The sequence below is a fragment of the Papilio machaon genome, chromosome 11 (genome assembly GCF_912999745.1).
Source record: "Papilio machaon chromosome 11, ilPapMach1.1, whole genome shotgun sequence".
In the NCBI taxonomy this organism is placed as follows: domain Eukaryota; kingdom Metazoa; phylum Arthropoda; class Insecta; order Lepidoptera; family Papilionidae; genus Papilio; species Papilio machaon.
The window spans coordinates 1,149,165-1,169,903 of record NC_059996.1 but is presented as its reverse complement, the minus strand read 5'-3'; the positions used below and the strand labels follow the sequence as shown (position 1 = coordinate 1,169,903).

At 32.8% G+C, this 20,739-nt stretch overlaps 3 protein-coding genes across 4 annotated transcripts; 1 reads left to right on the top strand and 2 right to left on the bottom strand.

Moving 5' to 3' along the window:
- The first annotated feature begins 458 nt into the window (after nt 1-458).
- Nucleotides 459-9,685, top strand: LOC106716140 (short/branched chain specific acyl-CoA dehydrogenase, mitochondrial). Its single transcript, XM_014509581.2, has 9 exons — nt 459-576; nt 1,599-1,722; nt 3,548-3,648; nt 4,221-4,427; nt 6,368-6,538; nt 7,413-7,576; nt 8,195-8,339; nt 8,610-8,745; nt 9,408-9,685. The coding sequence occupies exons 1-9, from the start codon at nt 547-549 to the stop codon at nt 9,584-9,586; spliced, it is 1,257 nt and encodes a 418-aa protein (XP_014365067.1). The 5' UTR covers nt 459-546; the 3' UTR covers nt 9,587-9,685.
- Nucleotides 9,686-10,064: 379 nt separating this feature from the next.
- LOC106716150 (protein FMC1 homolog) lies at nt 10,065-11,410 on the bottom strand. Of its 2 annotated transcripts, XM_014509599.2 has the most exons (3): nt 11,218-11,232; nt 11,082-11,145; nt 10,065-10,449 (listed from the first exon to the last, which is right to left on the bottom strand). In XM_014509599.2, the coding sequence occupies exon 3, from the start codon at nt 10,438-10,440 to the stop codon at nt 10,117-10,119; it is 324 nt and encodes a 107-aa protein (XP_014365085.2). In that variant the 5' UTR covers nt 10,441-10,449; nt 11,082-11,145; nt 11,218-11,232; the 3' UTR covers nt 10,065-10,116. The 2 variants fall into 2 exon arrangements, with proteins under 2 accessions (XP_014365085.2, XP_014365084.2); XM_014509598.2 differs by lacking the exon at nt 10,065-10,449 and having other exon boundaries at nt 10,461-11,145; nt 11,218-11,410.
- An 827-nt stretch (nt 11,411-12,237) lies between these two features.
- On the bottom strand, nt 12,238-15,003 carry LOC106710557 (cytochrome P450 6B5). Its single transcript, XM_045680037.1, has 2 exons — nt 13,630-15,003; nt 12,238-12,784 (listed from the first exon to the last, which is right to left on the bottom strand). The coding sequence occupies exons 1-2, from the start codon at nt 14,960-14,962 to the stop codon at nt 12,621-12,623; spliced, it is 1,497 nt and encodes a 498-aa protein (XP_045535993.1). The 5' UTR covers nt 14,963-15,003; the 3' UTR covers nt 12,238-12,620.
- Between the last annotated feature and the right edge of the window lie 5,736 nt (nt 15,004-20,739).

The window sequence follows — 20,739 nt, the reverse complement described above, 5'->3', positions numbered from 1 at the left end:
TGACTAGAATAAAAAAACGTCAGCAAGAATAAAATAAACGTTTCTGTAGAAAAACAGCGAGTAACATAATTATGTTGTTATCTAACTTAATCTATATAAAGAGTAGTTAATATACATGTAGTTAGTATCAAGATGTACGTGTATTGTGGTTATATTGGGTTCCATTTTCTAGTGCCTTTGAAAAAAAAATATTTGTTAGGTAGGTACATTTGTTTCGAACATTTTACTAGCGTACATTCTATGGTTTTGACATTTAAAATACACAGTTGTGCATCGCTGACGCTGGCTGACGTAACATTAAATATTTTTAATGATTATTTGTGATCACACCAGATAGTACGTTAGCTTTAATCAAATTGTAATTTATATTTTTCATTACATATTTGATTCATGAAACTCGTTATCGCGAGAGCGAGCGAGATGCCATTAAAACCAGACCTTCTACTTCGATTAACTGACGTAATGTCAGTTTAAAATCGGGTCCGCATCGCGCAGACGCGAAGCTTGTGCCCAGTTTGCGCGCCATTGTAAAAAAAGTAATCAAATATGTTCCCTCTGCGCCGAATTGGCAACAAGGTGCGTTCTTGTCATACGTTTAATTTTTCGTTAATATTTTTGTTGATTTTAAATAAATTAAAAACTCATGTGTCACTTATTTTATAGCTATTTTATGCAACGATCGTTTTTTTTATTATCTTATTTTAATAGTCAACTGACCGATGTATAGGTCCATTATATATCATTCGTTATCATGTGCTATAAACTTATGGACCAACATTATAATTAAAAATATTAGGTTCAACCGCCGAAATACCATGAATAGGAACATGTTTTTGTTGTGAACAAAAACGACGGTGAAACATTAATAAAAGAATGAGAGAAGATAAGTCGGTGGTATATATTAAAAATTCATAGGTTGTTCTTAATTATCTGTTATCAGTTATTTTAACACGTTTTAAAACGGGTTATAAACGTTGACGTGGATTCAACGCTGAAGCCTTGAATGTACATTTATGTGTACTTATGTTTGTATTACATTCTAGATTAAACAGAATCGTATTTGGTTTGAAATACAAACATATATCTATATGTGTATAGTTATGTTGTTTTGTCCTGCATACTAAATGTAGAGATGCTTAATGGAATGCCAATTTGATTGTGACAGGAATCTTTTGGATAAATAAGTAGGTATGATTACCATTTTCCATATAATGGTCGTAGAACATGCTTAAATCTAGTTTCTGTTTTTTTTTAATAACGCTTTTCCACGATCCAACTTAAAAGTAGTGGTGTGCTTGAAGGCCACAAAGTCTTGTGGACAGAGATACTAACGCCGGCATATTATTCCACACATTTCCTGTAAATTCCATTTGGTCTTTTTTAATTCTGGTGATAGCTAACAACGTTTATGAACCACTGTAGTTCTTGAAAATGTGGAAATCATTTGTCGTATTTTTTTCCTTTTTTCATATTCTAGAAAACTTTTTAATTTTTCTACAATTAGCAATTACATTTCAGTCTCTATTAAATATTGGCATCACGAATTATTATCTTTTTTTTAAATTATTTTATTTATGGTCATTTTTCTCGCCGTATAGGTCTTGGAACAATGGCGGGCACCGGCCGCTGTCGCTATGATGCCACAGAAGAACTACAGCACCCCAGCGCCCCCGCGGCCTCTCACCATGCTCACTGATGACGAGCTGGCCATGAAAGAGACAAGTAAAGTTTTTTATCTTTTATTTGCTCGTTTTTAGGTTTGCGTGTTTGTAATGTTAATGTCAAAGATAGTAAAAATTAATTATACGTGTAATTGTTTGACAAATGAAGATAATTTATCTTCTCCGTACTCAAGTTCCCTTTTAAGAAATTAACTGAAAAATTCTGTCTTTGGGATATTTGGGACATTTAGCCCCCATTTACACAACTACACGTACTTAAATTGTCTGTAACTTTTCTTGCTTTTATCCCTGCGTGGTTGAATAAAGTTTCGTGGATGAATGTTGCCAGGATACACATATATTGACACGTCCATTTGTTATCATTACCTAGATAAAAAAATAAATACATATCGTTGTTAAGTAAAGGTCATGGCAATATGATAAGATTAGCAACCGACAATTGAAAAGTATATTATATAATATTTAAGGCTTTAATTTGTCACTAATACGTTATAATTTAATTTATATAGTGTCATAAAAACTGCACTCGTTGACGGAAAACTAACTAACATTGTCTTTGTTCCATTATATCTTTAATCTATTAATTCAACAAAAAAAAAAATTTAAAACTTAACCGAACATAAGGTAAAAAAATGTAAAATACATTAACAATTTATTTGCCATTCAACTCTAAATAATGATATAAACAAGTCCAGGGCCAGGGCGTTAACATAAGGCGCGACTGTCCAGGGCGCTGCATAGAAAGGGGCGACAAAGGTCTGAGAATTACGCAGTCTCACATAAATCTTGACCAGGGCAAAGCTAATATCGTAACTGGATCGAACAATATTTTTATTTTATTTATTCATTTAGTAATAATGTATTTTGAAAGTTTAAATAATTTTATTAAGTGACTTGAGTATATTTTTCAGTCGTTATTTTTTTTTATTGATAAGTTTTATTCCTCCGAAATACATATTTAAAGTTTAAATGCAAACTTTTGAATGTACATTGAGTACACTAATAACGGTGATAAGAAGCCTTTCATAACACCCGTATCAATAATTATTTTATTTAATGTTAAAATTAATATAGATAGCTTATTTTTATTATTATTACTTTGATATCCTCTTATCATTCATACATTTCTTTGAAAAATTAACTAAGATCATGTAGATTTTTTAAAATTGTATTACCATGACTGTACAACGTCTGTAGTATGTTTAGGAATTGTAGTCGGGAAAGTGTAGCCGTGGGGTTTCACTGTTGCAACGACAATGTACGAAAAAGATGACAATATTTGCTATATTGCAACGAAAATACAATCTTAATACTTCATTGAGCATTAACTCGTCAAATTTTGTCCGATCAAATGGCATATAGCAACGAAAGATAAAGTATTGTGTATTATAAGCTTATGTTTGCTCTGACAGTTATATCAATGAAAGATAAGAGCATTATTAAGGTATAGATGTTGTTCAATGTTATTTATAATGATATACATGTTGCTAAATATTTGCTTTAATAAATTAAATATAAACATGTACAGCATCAGAAATGTAGGCGACGAAAGACCAATAATCTTCATAACCACGAAAGGATAGAACTCTTTAGATAGAACGAATTTCGCTTGAAGAATTGGGGTGTTTTTTTTATTATCTAGACTCACTCCGATTGGTCTACCAATCAATCGACTTATTGGGATTTTTTTAATTCTATGGACTGAATCGTCACGACGAAAACTAAATTTTAACAATGCATTATGGTATTTTGTATCTAAATAGTTTTTGCTTTTAAAAGTATTGTTCTCTGTTCTTTTTGACCTTCACTTCTTGTTCAAGTATTTCTTATTAAATTGAATAATTACGTTATTTTTATTTTTCCAGTAAGAAAACTGGCAACAGAACAAATAGGACCATTGGTTAAGAAAATGGAAGAAGAGCATAAAATTGATGACAACATTAGACAGTTGTTATTCGATAACGGGGTATGTGTTTTTAATAAACATATTAAATGTTTATATAACTTGATATTAATAATAACATTATATACATTTTACGTAAATTGTTTGCTATTTTCTATTCGAGATAAGATAATGTTTACAATTCTTCACATTTACAATTCTTTTTATTTATAAGTAGCTTTTACCCGCGACTCCGTCCGCGCGGAATAAAAAAAATGCACATAAGATAAAAAAGTTCCTATGTCCGTCTCCTAGTTCTAAGCTCCCCATCAATTTTCAGCTAAACCAGTTCGACCGATCTTGAGTTATAAATAGTGTAACTAACACGACTTTTTTTATATATATAGAAGATCATGTAATATTAATTATTAACCTTGCTAAATCAATATTAAAAGAGTTTCACCACTAACAATAATGTCATAATGATTGGCACCTCATTAGACTGCAAAACAAAAGTGTCTTTGAACTACGGGTTCGGACGGATTCGAATCCGTAATTTTATTATTTTCGTAAACAGGGGTAACAAACCTTAAAATACTGCGACAATATTAAGCACTAACTGCCTCTGGATATCTCTAATCTAAATCTATCCATAGCTGATGGGTATCGAAACGCCTGAAGAATACAGCGGGTCAGGCTGCGGGTTCCTTACCATGATGTTAGTGGTAGAAGAACTATCACGGGTTGATCCCGCCGTTGCCGCGTACGTTGACATACATAACACCCTTGTTAACTCTCTCTTCATGAAGCTGGGAACTGAAGAACAGAAGAAGAAATATCTGACAAAGCTCTGCACTGAATACGTAAGTATTGATGTATCAAATATAACCACAAAATTTTATCATAGACTAGACTACGAACTAAAACACGTAAATTCCAAAATGTTTCTGATAAAATGTTTTCTCTGACATTACTGTATAGCTATCCAGATAACGCAGATTAAAAAAACGCAGAAAGAAATGAAATTAATTTAATATCAAAATTTAAATCAAATAAGTCGAATAGCGACATTGTCGTCGAATTTGACATTTTTCTGTTTACATAATTTAGACATTCCATTGAAACATGTTATATATTGTAACCTAATTGTTTTTTTCTTTTTCGCTGGTATATCCGTTATATTAGGAACTATATCTTTAATGGCTAATTGATCATTATTGAGTGCAGATTTAAACATTTTGCCAAAGACGTGGCATATTGGTCATGAATACCTTTGCCTTTTTGTATTACAAAAAGATAGACGTAAAAAAGAAGAGAATCACGCGGGAAGTGTTAAAGTGATGTGGTAAATATTATCAGAGTTAAATGGAATTGCTAATGTAAATATAGGTTTAGTTTTAGTTTAAAAACATATATAATCATTAATTAGAGTAAAAAGAAAAAATATAATGGTTATTTTTGGTGTTTTCATCCGTCCATAAATAAACATTACGACAAAACAAGTCGACCGTAATTTATAAAACTACTCTCAAAGTACAAAATCCACTTAATGTTCAGATCAGGTTTAGGACAGAGAGTTTAAGGACCTCGAAACGGGTTTCTTTTGTACTCGAAATGACAAAAATTTCGTATAATATATAATTTGTTTTTTTTTTTTATTCACACACGTAGGTGTATTATTAACTACAAATTAAATTCAATAAAAATAATGTAAATACATTTTAGAATTTGTATTTTTAAACAAAGTAAATATAATGCTTTAGTTCACAAGTAGATTACAAGACGAAAATAGAGTCAATTACTGATGAATAAGAAATTAAAAATATTCTTACAAAGTCTGAAATTCTTGGCAAATGCATTCGTATGCGCTGGCGTTGCGGAGGGACGTTAATTTCTTCTGCATTTTCTACCGAATTTACCACGGGGAGTGCTCAGAAGAGTTGTTTGGAACAATTCCTGCCGCCGAGTTCCGTCATCGGACGACCCGACAGACCGCCAAGTTCCATCCACACCACCTCGATGGCTGGCAATCCTCAACCGTGAGGTTTTCGCGTAGCTTTCTACCGCGTACCGCCGCGTTGTGGAATGGTCTGTCCTCGACGGTATTACTAAACCGCTACGACTTACGAAGCGACTTCATCATCTCAAAGGCAGGCAACGCATCTGCGATTCCTCTGGTATTGCAGATGTCCATGGGCTTCGATGAACACCTTGGTGTTCCCGCTGCTCGTTTGCCCCCTTCTCTTATAAAAAAAGAGATAGATATTTTTATAGCATTATTAATTTTTTATTTTGAATGTTAGTGATAAATTTTGATTTTTTTATTTTGATTTTACACTGCTAAGAAATATTAAAAGTAGTTTTCAAATAAAAAATGTATTTTCAAATTCAAAATTATCGTATTTTAAAAAGCGTACATTTATCAAAACTTTATCTACATTGATTAAATGGTTACAAAATATCTTTTAGCTTTTTTATCGTACGTCGGATATAATGCGATTAGATTTATGTAATTTCTTACACCAATAAAAATACAGCTGCTTTTTTAAAAAATTGAAATATAACACTAATTTATCAAGTATCATAAAATGAAAAGATTATGCATTGTGAAAAAGACATGACTATTTAACATATTTTTTTTTATTTCTTTCATCTTTAAAAAAGTTACAATATTGTTATCTTCTAATAATACTATTAAAATAATTTGCTGTATTATAGTTTTTCAGTTTTCTTTGTAAATTTAATAATCAAAATACAATTTAGCCAGAATATTACTTTTAAATTATACGTTTTTTCCTTACAGGCGGGTAGTTTCTGTTTAACAGAACCCACTTCTGGTTCAGATGCGTTCGCATTGAAGACTGTCGCAAAGAAAGATGGCAACCATTACATCATCAACGGCTCCAAGATGTGGATCTCCAACTCTGATGTAGCTGGAGTCTTTCTTGTCATGGCCAATGCTGACCCTAGCAAGGTTAGTATAAAAAATACAGACGAGGACTTTAATTTCATATCCACGCTGTTAAGTTGATTTGTTACGCCAACTTATTTGCTAAATTATACCTCTTATACTAGTATGCGTCATTATGTGAAGACCTTAACAAAGATATATTTAGATATATTTCTGAACTAAAAAGACAGCGAGAAAATTATTTTTGCATTTCACAAACCAATTATTGGAGAAGGTTTTTAGGCTTTTTTTGCCCGCGACTCCATAAAAAAACTCTCCACTCCAAAAAAAAAACTTAATATGTAAGCCTATGTTTTCTTCCAGACTATATTCTACATCTAAGCCAAATCTAATCAAAATCCATTGAGTCGTTGTTGAAATACCTTCTAATAAACATCCATCTAAACATTCGCATTTATAATATTAGTAATAATTAAGATATTGTATAAACTTGTGTTGCAACGTAATATTTGTTGACCTATTCCTTATCGTTTTTGTACATGACGCAACCTAACCATGGCAATAATTTACTGTGTCAATATGTCAAATGAAATCTTTACTCTTTCCTACTATTTAAAAACAATTACTTTATTAACTATTGCCATAATCTATAATTTTTTTTTGCTTTAATGAATTTTTTCGATAGAATGACTTAAAGTACATGTTTTGTATAATTTATTATTTATATTTACATAAGTTTAAGGACGTACATACAACCAACCTTAGTCGATCTTGTACTTTACGATTTACCAAATCTAACTTCCTCGAAAATATTTCACAATTCCGTAAGTTTTTTTTATATTTTGAAGAAAAAAATCCAATAAATGGTACTTATTTACTGTGACATTGATCATAATGGCGCTGATGATATTCCAATAATCAAATGTAACCTAATCAGGGCTACAAAGGCATCACGTGCTTCATAGTAGAGCGCGAGACTCCGGGCCTGAGCGTGGCGAAGCCCGAGGACAAACTCGGAATCCGCGCCTCCGGCACTTGTATGGTGCACTTTGACAACGTACGCGTACCCGAAGAAAACATCCTCGGGGAGTACGGACACGGGTAGGTGTTGCCAGATTGATTCTTACAATGAAAACTCGCTGGTGTTGCCATTTGCCACTAAAATAAAATCCTTTACTTCAAAAACCCCATAAGCCCATCATTTTTCTGAGATTCATAGACAAGAGTGGGGCTAAAAATCTCAAGAATCCTAAATTTTTCCCCATAGACCAGTGATTCTCAACCACTGTGCCGCGGCACTTTTGTGTGCCGCCAAATTTTGCAAATATATAAAATGTTAATATTATTAAATTATATCATTTAAAAAGAAAAATATTTTCAACATGAATATATATTTAAATGCACAAAAAAATAAATTATTGTATTATTTGCACTCTGTTTCTTCGCATAAAAGAACAATGGCAGAAAATTTTTTGAAAAAAAAAAAACAATTAGCGTCTAGAAATGTCATATAGATACAATTAATTTTATACAGTTGATAAACTATTTATGCAGTGTGTTGTAGTAAGTAAATAATTTTTATCTTTTTCTTTGTGTGCCGCCAAATTTTGAAATCGTTAAATATGTGCGGCAACAAAAAAAAGGTTGAGAATCACTGCCATAGACAATCCACATGATTTAAGGTCCACATTATATTATTTTTCTGGTCTTTCTTGTCAGTTATAAGTACGCAGCGGGTTTCCTGAACGAAGGTCGCATAGGTATCGCAGCGCAAATGATAGGACTTAGCCAGGGTTGTATGGACGCCACCATTCCATACACACTGGAGAGGAAACAATTCGGAAAGAACATCTACTCATTCCAGGTGAGACTTGAAAAAACTTATTAAGACATTCACTGATGATTTTATCTTAACTGAAGCATTGAACGTGTTAACTTGATTTTCAGTAACTATATATTGAGTAAACATAATAAATGTCCTACAAAACAGAAGTAAATTCTCTTCTCGAAGAGTCCCAAAATTTCTTAAAAACAGGTCCATAACTTAACCAGAAAGTTTCTTTCTACTAATTAATTAGCAAATTACTGATCTATAAAAGGTTCATAATAAAATGAATTTACTGTACCCTTACAGGGTATAAGTTACCAGATAGCACATCTCCAGACGCAGCTGGAAGCAGCACGTCTACTCACCTACAATGCAGCGAGGCTCAAGGAGAATGGTTTACCATTCGTCAAAGAGGCTGCTATGGCCAAGTATTTTGCCTCAGGTAAAATAAAATTTCTCCATACAAAAAAGTCACTAAACCAAAAATTTCTCCATACTAAAGTCACTATACCTAAAATTTCTCCATACAAAAGTCACTATACCTAAAATTTCTCCATACAAAAAGCCACTACACCTAAAATTTCTCCATACAAAAAGCCACTATACATAAAATTTCTCCATACAAAATGCCACTATACATAAAATTTCTCCATACAAAATTCACTATACCTCAAATTTCTCCATACAAAAAGCCACTATACATAAAATTTCTCCATACAAAAAGCCACTATACCTAAAATTTCTCCATACAAAAGTCACTATACCTAAAATTTATTATTAGATCCCAAAGATGGCAAGATAGAATCTATCAAAATGACAAAACATATTCCCTACAAATGAGGCTGAAATTAAAAACCAATTTTACATTTAATAACAAAAATTGACTTAAAAAAAACATAATAAGTGTCCCACATGTTCTTCTAGACTATGATCTACATCTATTCCAAATTTCATCAAGATCCATTGAGCCGTTCTAGAGATACTTTCAAACATCCATACATCTAAACATTCGCATTTATTAGTAAAACTGAGCAAAAATAACAATAAGGTTTTTTTTTTAAATTAAAAAAAATTGATTCAAGTACTAATGTAATTTGATTACAGAAATTGCACAAACTCTAACATCGAAATGCATCGACTTTATGGGCGGTGTTGGCTTTACGAGGGACTTCCCGCAGGAGAAATTCTTCAGAGATGCTAAAATAGGCACCATCTATGAAGGAACCAGTAATATGCAACTGCAAACTATTGCCAAACTAATCGAAAAAGAATATAAACAGTAATTTTTTTTTACAATCTAGCAACATTATCAATCAGTGTTGCCATAACTTTAACATAAAAACTTTTGTATATTTTTATTGTAAATAAATTGATGTATTGACGACATAATTAGTTTTTTTTTTTAAATATAAACTAATTCCTTCCTCAGTGTTAATTTTATATCGATACTAGCTGTCGCCCGCGACTCCGTCCGCGCGCAGTTAAAAAAAAAATTAAAAATAGATGTTGGCCGATTCTCAGACCTACTGAATATGCTCACTAAATTTCATGAGAATCGGTCAAGTTGTTTCGGAGGAGTACGGGAACGAAAACTGTGACACGAGAATTTTATATATTAGATATATTATTTGGTCTAAATAGCTTATTGTGTGACATTTAACTCTTACAGTCACATGGATTTAAAAAAAATTAAGTGTTGAAAAAATGTGCAACTGATTTAGGACAGGTCTTATTCCAATAAGAAAAAAAAAATACTTTGCTATTTCCATTTATTCACAAATATTAATAATCCTACAGATGATTTTCATATAATTTACTTTGGATCATGAGGAAGTTTGAATCCAACCATTCTGGCTGTGTCTTCAACACTCCTTTCGCCTTTACCTTTAAACTCTGTATTGATCTCTTTATATTTTCTACAATTATGAAGATAGGCGAAGTAAGATTTGGCTTTGAAATGCATTTCATCAATAGCTTTGCAGTACTGCTGATCAGTTGTTTGATGTTTCCTATATTGCTGCAAAATATACTGAGCCATCTGGTTCTCAGATAATGCTTTTGTAGTACTCTGCTTTCTTAACTCCGATAATATCTTTCTCAGTGTCACAAGTGTCGGTTTGGTTGTTATGGACGCCATCTTTCAACCCTTAAAACAATTCAAATGTTCAATTTTTCAACCATCTGTGTTGTTATAAACTCTTCTGTATTATTATATTTAGGTTTGTCAGATTTGTTCCAAAAATTACTATCAACTTTAGATAATTTTCCCTCTTTAATGTAATGTACTGAAGTGTCATTAAATATGTCTCTATACTGAAAACTATTTTCTAAAATAATTTCATCGAGATATTCTGATAGTTTGTAAATATAAGGAACCATTTCTATTAGCATTCTACTTGGATGATTTACTAATAAAGATGCAAAACTATTGCAAAGGAGAATACAATTTTCTAAACGAATATCCCAGTTAGTCCAAAGAAAGTTGTTAGTTAACTGTTTAGGACAATGTGGAAGGTATACTAGGGTTATACTTTCGTCACATATTACATAACTTCCTTCATTATTTTCCTCAATAATTGACAGTCCTAAACGTTTAAGTAATTCACATTCTCCAACATAAAATATAGGATCATGAACTAACACTTTAAGGGGTTTAAAAGAATCTTTTAAACATAACAAAAATGCGAGCTGATAACGAGAAATATTGCACTCTCCCACATGCCCTAGACCGAAACAAACTATTTCTGATATATTTCTTTCGTTTAAAACTGTACTCACTGCTTTAAAAACGTCGTTGTAATATTGCGATCCTTCCAAATCTTTCACAGCGGATAACACTCGCCTGGAAGAATAACAAATGTCTTTAATACATAACCTAAAATTACCATTTATAATTGTAAACAATTATACTTACTGATAAGATTTTTCAACGTTAATTTCGTTTTCTTCTTTTATAAAATGTGAAGCTGTGTATGGAACTTTGGTCTGTTTATTCTTAGCCGAACGTTTTGAAGAAACTATTTGAAAACCATCGCTATCTATTTCTTGTTTTGACATTTTGATTTTTGAAGGCTTTCATCAGGCTAGTGATTTGACTTGAACGCTCTTGTCAAAATATATTTCGTCAAAGCTTGTCACAAAATTATTTAAAAATTTATAGTTTTTAGTTTTAAATGAAAATATAAAATATAAAATGCCAACTAGAAAACGATTTCTGAAATGCGAAATATGCGGGTTTCGTTCAGTACGGAAAATAAGCGAAAAAGGGATTTTATGGCGAAATTCCCTTTAGATGAGGACCGATAACAGTTTATTCAGGATTTAATTATTAAAAATATTGTAGATATAGTCATCATAAATGTAATTAGTTTCGTAAAGTTAAATTTGTGAATTTTATTTTGTGATAGTGATGTACCTAGTTTACTATTGATATTGTTAATTGACCGTACTATCGATAATTTATTTTACATAATGAAATGTTTGTCACCTTCTAATAAGAAATGAGTGCTATCGTATTAATAGTTCCTTTGCAGAGCTTGAAGAAATCAAGTCTGCTACAAATAAAAAAAGCACAGCAACAAGGCCTTGCCAAGTAATATTTTACATATAATGTTTTTGTAAAATAAACAAAAGATACATGCACTTCATTGGCGCCATTTCTGTCCAGCAAATAAACTAGATTGGGCTAGCAGGTACATGACAGTGCAACTGCCAATGAAGTAATTATTTTTCAAAAATCATAAAAAATGCAAGTAACTATACTAATACTAAATACTAAATAGTCGAAAGGGTTCACTCAAAAACAAAAACAAAATAAAAAAACGTATAATAAGCATAATGTAACCTTAGAAACTACGAGTATGACTATAGACAATTTTAAAATATTGTATTTTATATGAATAAATATAATTTAGTTTAAAAAAAATTATTTCCCTTTTGCTCATTTAGGTTTAATGTCATTAAATAATAATTTTATAATTACAAATGTTTCAACTTGAGCCTAAATGTGAATTTGTCTTAAATATTATTATTATTCAATATTGTTAGTAGGGGTCACCCTAACCATCCCATATTTTACCGATATCGATATCCAGATATCGATGATCAGTGCACTTCGCTATTGAGCTCTTTATGTTGGTATCCGTGTTTTTCTTCGTGCGTCAGAAAAATGAAGTCATTTATATTCTGGCAAGTATTTACCGTGCAAATTGAGAAAATGAAAATTGTTCTAAGTCCCGACTCTTACTACGAAGTATAGAGCGTATAAATTCGACCTGTCAAATACAGTGTTGCCGTTCCACAAATTGTAAAAAAAAATTATCGACATAAAATGTTAAGGTGAATTCCTCCCTTGGGGAACAGAACAGAACGCATGGGATCGTATTCCAACACCGTTGGTGTGTTTTTCGAAGGTTCTACGCGGAACTTGGACAGGAACTTGGCTACACACACTCGGGACTGCACCTTGGCAAACCGCATGCCTGGAATACATTTAATTTATTATTATTAACAAAGCATTGGATTACACTACTTATTGTCGTTGACTGTAATTGAAAGCAAATGTGACCCGATTTCAGGTCACGACACATAATGATAACCAACTTAGGTGATTATTATTAACAAAAATCAAACTAAAATGTGTTACATCTTAAGGTTGGGGCATGCATAAATTACGTCAAACGTGTGGGGGCAATCGACGAAGTGTGACAAAGAGAGGGAAGAGGTCTCAAATAATGTGACCTCACATTTAAAAATAAAATATCTATTATATCTATCTATTATAACAAGAAATTCAAACTACATCCCTAAGTATATACATACTAAAGAATAAAATAAAAATATTTGGTAATATATAAACTGTCTACATTTACACTCGCTGTACTATTGTTACCACCGCCTTTAATAAATGCCACCACACTGCGCGTTGCTGTCATTTCTTTGCAAAATAGCAAATTATGTGGGGCGGAGGTCCTGATAAATATGACCAGCTGTGTCAAAGACGGGGGAGGGGTCAAAAAATAATGAAATTCGTGTGACGTAATTTATGGTTGGCCCCTTATGGTTTCTAAAAATTCTTATTTGAAACTGATTCATAATTAAGCTACATTTGATAAACTGAATAGGAATAATAACGGTAAACAATATGATAGTCAGATGTTGACTCTTCAGAAAATAGATTCTTATCATTATTATCATTCTCGACATTTCTTCGATTTTATCATTTTTTATACACATGCTTTGTAAAATAATAGGTATGGTCACAAAGAACTGTAGTTTAAAGACTTCAGAAAATGTAAATAATTCGGCTGATTTTTTTTTTACTTACCTATGCAGTTCCTGGGTCCAGTTCCAAACGGTAAATAAGCACAAGAATGTCTGTCTTTCTCACTTTCAGGACTAAACCGGTCAGGGTCAAACTTCTCAGGGTTGGGGTAGTATTTAGGATCGTAATGGATACCCAAAACATTGACGAGTACAGTTTGTCCTTTCTTGATTGTAACATTAGTGCCTGGGATTATGTAGTCCATTTGAGCGTTGCGTTGTAAAGGATCTACAATTGGATATTTTCTTAATGTTTCATCAAATACTTGTTGCAAATAAGTCATTTCATTTAAGCAGTCATAGTTTATTTCGCCGTTGTATCGTTTGAGAACTTCGTCAACTTCCGCAATTACTTTATCTTGTATCTCAGGTTGTTTCGCTAGTTCATAAAATAAGTACGTCATGGTAGAAGCGCTAGTCTCGTAGCCAGCCGCATAGAACACGAAAGCCTGAGCCGCAATCACGCTATCAGTCAGTTCAACTATTCTCAGCTTTTCATTGTCCAATTTCTTCGTTCCTTCAATTGTTTTTTGTTGTCTCAACGCCAATATTAAATCCATAAAGTCCTTTCTGTTTGTCGGAACTCCACCTCTTTGTTTCACAACAGTTTGTGCGAGGTTATCGAAGAACGTGGTCATGTACTTGGGAAATATTGAACCATTAAACTTTTTCAATATACCAGGGAACATCATATCCAATTCCCTGGCATAACTCGGAGTAAAAATCATTTTATCTATTCTGTTTAAAGTATTGTACATATCTTCATCTAAGTCTAAGCCAAAGGCACATGCTGCGATAGTAGCCATTGTAAATTTCTGAACGAGGACATGTATTGGTTGTTCCGATTTTTTTGCTCTAAGGTTGTCGACATAGTCAACAAAGTGTTCACCTCGTTCAGTCATGAGATACAACATGTTCCTCAGTTTACCAGAAGTAAAAACTGGTGTAAATCTGTTCCTCAGCACTTTCCATGTGTCGCCATCAGCATGAAATAGGTTAAGTCCTAGTCCATCTTTACTAAATGAGATTCCTCTGTCAACGAATAGTTCAAAGTCTTTAATCATAACTTGCTTAATAACGTCCAAGTCACGCAGCAGTATACACGGTGTGGTCATTCTGTAAACACCAACCACCTTATCATTAGGATATGCATCGTAAATACTTTTGAAAACTAACGCAGCATGCTTGCTTCTGAATGCGCTGTCTTTAATATTGCCGAACAATGGCAGCGGTTTAGGTCCAGGTACATTTCTGTCTTTCCAGTAGTTGAAAGTCCTTGTAAAATAAAAGTATACAAGTGTAAATACACTCGCTAAAGTTAATAAAAGATAAAGCATTGTTCGACTGCGCACAATGACTGAATGACAACAAATCTAAAGACACAGATTACTTATATACGTACTTGTAGTTGGAATATGCTTGTCATGGTGACAAAAAGCAATGACTTGATAAAATTGTATCTCTAAATAAAATTAATACATCATCTGTGTTGTGCATATGTTTGTATTTCTTAGTAATGAAATATTTTTCAAAACAGAAAAGGTGTTGCCTTAGTTATCATTATTATTGTTTGGATAATATTTGAGACAAATGTATGTTCATATCTTTAAGTGATAATGTGTCCATCGCGCCGCCATCTTTAAATACTTATCATAAGAAGTTTTGATTACTTTCGCTGTTGAAGAACTTTGTCCGCACGAATCATAAATATATTCTTCATAGTAAAAGAAATATTAACGTCACAGTTCTTCGCCAATCGATTTTTAGTTTATTTTTTTATAACATAAAACAACGAAACTTAAAGGACAATGGGGACATTTTTATCGTGAGACTTTCCAGAATATTGACCGAAAAAAAAAATCAGTCGAATTGATAACCTCCTTCTTTTTGAAGTCGGCTAAAAAGAAAATCAACCAAATTCGCAGTAATTTTAACGTTTTTGAAATAGTTGGAGTATCGCTTTTTAATATGTTTTATATATAGTAATATTTTCAATCAATCTCTCTCAAAAAGGTTTACTTTCTCCTTTAACTTCTGGGTTTAGTATGAAGAGACCACGGACCTCCAATTACCACGGTCCTTACACCTGTCCACTATCGATTCTTCCAAAAACACACATCTACGCATATATGTTTTAGATGCTTTTAAATACTAAATAAGTATAAAATTAGATCTATGTACAAAACGTATTATTTAATATTTTATAACAATTTTCCATAGAGAAAATTTAATAATAAGCTGTCCCACGTGATGTATTTTTTAGCCGACTTAAAAAAGAAGGAGGTTATCAATTCGACTAAATTTTTTTTTATGTGTGTTATACAATGTACAAGTCAGTCTATGGTAATTTTTTAACAATACAAATACGCGATAGAGTTTAATTGATTTCCTCAGCTCGTTATGATTTAAGTGGTCATGAAAAAACAAATTTCCTTTTGTGGTTTTGATATATAAGTGTATGAATTTGTAATGGGAATATATAGACCATAAAAAATTGTAACAAAATACCAAAGCTACTTTACCAAAAATAATAAAATAAGATTAAAAAAAGAATTAAACTATACCAAAATTACAATTCTTCAACTCATTTAAATCGTGCCTACTGTTCAAAATGTATTGAAACCTCAAACTTATGGTATGATCATCAAATTCAAACCAGAAAATATTTGTTTACCAGCCAAATATATCACATAGTTTGTCTAAAAATGTACGCTTATCACCAAATATAGTTAACTAGCTTTTACCCGCGACTCCGTCCGCGCGGAATAAAAATAGAAAACTGGGTAAAAATAATCCTATGTCCGTTTCCTGGTTCTAAGCTATCTGCCGACCAATTTTCAGTCAAATCAATTCAGCCGTTCTTGAGTTATAAATAGTGTAACTAACACGACTTTCTTTTATATATATAGATTAATGCCAAATTAGTTACATCTCGCTACTTTACGGCGCCTCCCGAAGACTTTAGTTAACGTTTTATGGTAGTATGGGTCAAAAGTTAAGAATTTATTCTTCCTCACGAATTCTTCAGAGTGAAATTTAAAAATAAGTTACCCCTGCATATTACATGAAACAACCAGTCAATCAATAGCCGGTCCAGATGTTTCGAAGATTAACCTGTACAGACGCGGATTTGCCGACAAACAAAAATTTTAAATGTTGATTTTTCGTTATACACAACGCAAATACACCATGTTGTAACAAATACATCAATGTATTTATTTACACATTAGTACATTTTTTTTATTATTAGGTCACATACAGACAGACAGACATCTTATTACATACAGACACTCCAATTTTATTATTTAGGTCAGCGGGCTACAAAATTGTTTATTGACTCATACTAAAATAGGAATTAAATTCTTGTAATACTTAGGTACAGTTTTTAGCTGTTCATGACGATTTTTTTTTGTATATACTTATTATATATTAGTATTTGGTGATATATTTTATTATTTGTGGTGATTGCTTCAATAATATATATAAATTTTGTCATTCGTAACATTAACTAAAAACTTACAAATGAATTACTAAAAGTAGGAATTGAAAAATGTTTTCGTCGAAAGCTGATAAGTCAAGTAATTTTTGAGTTAATGTTAATTGAATTGGAAATAGTACTATTTTACTGTTTTCCGATTCGAATAACCTTACTTTTATTTCATCGATTAAACCGACCCTTTCAAAAACATTGTTGAGGGCCCAACCATTGTAAAGTAACGAACATTTTTGTTTAAAAAAATCAAATAATACGACGATAAGACTTTAGAATAAATTACAACTATATATCCCTGATAATGGATAGATATAGAAAATAGGTTACCAGGTCATGTTTAGTCGAGACGACCCTACTGATTTCTTTATCTGTGAGGGACAAACTAAAGAGTGTCATAGATAATAGGTCTATTACCTATGAAATTACTGTTCTGCAGTACTGGCCAAATCAAAATAATTTTTGTTTGGCTAAGAGTTCTAATTTCAAATTTATTTTAATTAAATATAAAATGGAATTCTTTTTCCAAAAGTAGTCATTTGTTTAATGATTAGTGTTACATTTTCATCGCATTTCAATCTTCTTCGTCATCATGAATACATAAAAAATTTGAGTAATTATGGAATATGAGTACCGTCGTGGCAGCAACACGGTACAAGCGGCACGCAACATCAACGGCATTTACAGAGCTAACACTACAAACCAACGCACCACCTGTTATTGGTTTGCTCGATTCCGTTCTGGAAATTTCGACCTGGAAAATGAAAACTCGCGGTCGCCAAAGATTTTGGTCGACAATGATGAATTAAAGGCGATTGTGGAAGCTGATGATACACAATCTACGGCTGAATTAGCAGCAGCTTTCGACATTAGCGTCAAAATAATATTGGTCCATTTGCGTCAAATTGGCAAGGTAAAAAAGCTTGACAAATGGGTGGGATATGAATCGCGACGTGCCTTGCACTGCTCAACAGACACACAAATGAAGGAGTTTTGAGCCGCATTGTTACCTGCGATGAAAAATGGATTCTGTTTAATAATCGCAAGCGCTCAGCAAGTTGGTTGGATCCTGGTTCAGCACCTAAACAATGCCCTAAACGAAAACTTACCCCTAAAAAGTGACAGTCACTGTTTGGTGGTCTAGCGCCGTTGTGATTCATCACAGCTTCTTACCAAACGGGCCGAGCATTACTGCAGATGTTTACTGTAAAGAATACAATGTTGGAGAAGCTGGCACATCTCCAACCAGCATTGGTCATTCGCTCGTCTCCGCTGCTTCTGCACGACAACGCGCGACCTCATACTGCGCATGAGGCGGTCTCCAAGTTGCAAGAACTGTTGTTGGAAGCTCTTCGTCCTCAGCCCTACTCACCAGACCTTGCGCCTACAGACTACTACTTTTTACAGAATTTGGAAAATTTCTTGACGGGAAAAAATTCAATACCCGAGAGGCAGAACAAAATGCCTCCCGTCCAGCTGATTTCTTTAAGATGGCATCAATAAACTGCCACTGCGTTGGCAAAGATGCATTGATTGCATGGATGATTACTTCGATTAATACAAATAAAAATACATGAAAAAAACTTGAGAGGTGTCAAGGGACACCTTGATGGAACGAAGTTCCTTTCAATTAATTAGTGAAGGAATTGTAATATTTTTTTTTTATTTTTTTTTAAGTCGCGACACCACACTGTTTAATGCGAAATAGAAATGAAAATATCTGGCTTGCTTTCTATAAGAGAGAGAGAGACTTGCTTTCTATAAGAGACAGAGAGACAGACAGAGAAACATGCGACGCCGCACAGCTACAATAGCTTACTATAGCAAAAAGTGTCGTGACAACTTTTCGTAAGAATTTTTTCCGTCTAGCCCCCTTTCACAACGCGCGATAAGGAACTTCGTTCCAAAAATCGTTTAAATTTTTTCATACAAAACGGCAATTTCTTAGGTAAAGACCTAATATTAAGAGGACCCGATATAACAAACTATAGATTGACAAACTTATCTGACCCGTTGAGCACAAACGACACACAAATTAAAATATAGTCAAACAAGGACATTTGACCCGATAAGAAAACGCTGCTATCGTAGTTAGTACTGTCAGTAAATATGTAAAACCTATATGGGTATCTGAAATAGCACAAAATGCATTATAAAGTAACAAAATAATGTCATGAAAACCCTTTAAAGTTAGAAAGTTCTCTTTTTTCTTGTAACATGTCTATATTGTATAATTATTGTTATTTCGCAGTCGGTGTCGGCCGAAATAAATAAGTGACATTTTGTATGTGAGATGTCTTAGGCTGAAATTTATAGTCGGTACTTGGACTTTGCTTAGACTTATCTTACGAGTTTGAAATTTATAATCACATGCTAAGCTTACCTTAGACGTTTGCTTAGCAAATGCTAAGTCACCAAAATCGTTGACTTAGCGAAATCTGACACGTTTCTCGACTACTTTTAAATTCGTATAATATATGCATCCGTAATTGCAGATACGTTGCCTACATATAATCGATGGAGGGACAGAAAGGGTATATTTACCCTTCCTAGGCATCCACTCCTCCGTCAAATCCTCTTCCCCTTCCCATCCTTTCCTTATAAGAAAAGGGTGGAATAATGAAGAGGACTAAACATAGGCCTCAGATACGCCCATTCATCAGACGAAACAAGGAATTACTTCCATTTCCGCCTGTCTTCTGTGTGGTCGTGGTATTTCACCGGGCGAGCCGACCCATTCGTGCAAAAGATATTGTTGTTGCTGGTGTTTACCACTGTTCTAAGATTTCGAAGGAGTTTACTAATAGGCATTTGGCATTATATCAATATGGATTTGTCATTGTTATGGTTGTTTCGGAGTATGTGAGTACTTTGAACCTTTTTTATATATTTTGGATTCACCTGATGACCACTCCGTATCCAAGGATTTTGTACCTGCCTACTTTACAAATACTTCTTTCTCGCTTCAAAGGATTTCAATTTTGCTTACGACATGGATTGCTACAATAAAATAAACAAACAAAAACCATATTCTGAACATTTAAGATGAAATATATTTGTTAATATACATATATATTTATTAAGAATATTGTTCAGGCCATGCAGGTTGTTAGTGCTACCCGATTATTCCAATTTGCGTATATAGGTGGATAGGGAAACGTATAAATTGCGGTAGAAGTTGACTCAATTTTCTTGAAACTTTATTTATGATGACGTACAGTGGAAATATCCACAAACAGTCTACAACAGAAAGAAGAAAATTAGTACAAAAAATAATACCAAAGAAAAAGGTTTCTTCTAAAGTATACATGATTATTTTTATTAACAGAAAAATAAATATAGTATTACTTATTGCCGGTACTGATCATATTTACCTGTTGATGCGATGTTCCAAGCTTGTTAATTTTATCTATTCGAGACAATATCCAATTTGTCCGTTCAATAAAATCCATTCGAAAATCTTTGTTAGTTCGTTAGCCAAATCCAAATGAAAGATAAAGTATGGAAAGCCCATAAGAATACGAGTCCAGGGTAAACGTCAAAGGATAGAATCTTTGTATGTCCAGGTAGATAAACCAAAATCCAGAAGAAATGCATAAAATGGATCTCTAGTAACCTCAACAA

What these genes read in the sequence shown, in the direction of transcription:
- LOC106716140 (XM_014509581.2), top strand. Translation starts at nt 547, where the DNA reads ATGTTCCCTCTGCGCCGAATTGGCAACAAG. An exon ending in CAAAGCTCTGCACTGAATAC is followed by an intron (nt 4,428 to 6,367) that starts GTAAGTATTGAT and finishes TTTTCCTTACAG; the next exon opens with GCGGGTAGTTTCTGTTTAAC. An exon ending in GGCCAAGTATTTTGCCTCAG is followed by an intron (nt 8,746 to 9,407) that starts GTAAAATAAAAT and finishes ATTTGATTACAG; the next exon opens with AAATTGCACAAACTCTAACA.
- LOC106716150 (XM_014509598.2), bottom strand. Translation starts at nt 11,360, where the DNA reads ATGTCAAAACAAGAAATAGATAGCGATGGTTTTCAAATAGTTTCTTCA. An exon ending in AACGTTGAAAAATCTTATCA is followed by an intron (nt 11,146 to 11,217) that starts GTAAGTATAATT and finishes TTATTCTTCCAG; the next exon opens with GCGAGTGTTATCCGCTGTGA.
- LOC106710557 (XM_045680037.1), bottom strand. Translation starts at nt 14,962, where the DNA reads ATGCTTTATCTTTTATTAACTTTAGCGAGTGTATTTACACTTGTATAC. An exon ending in TGGACCCAGGAACTGCATAG is followed by an intron (nt 12,785 to 13,629) that starts GTAAGTAAAAAA and finishes AATGTATTCCAG; the next exon opens with GCATGCGGTTTGCCAAGGTG.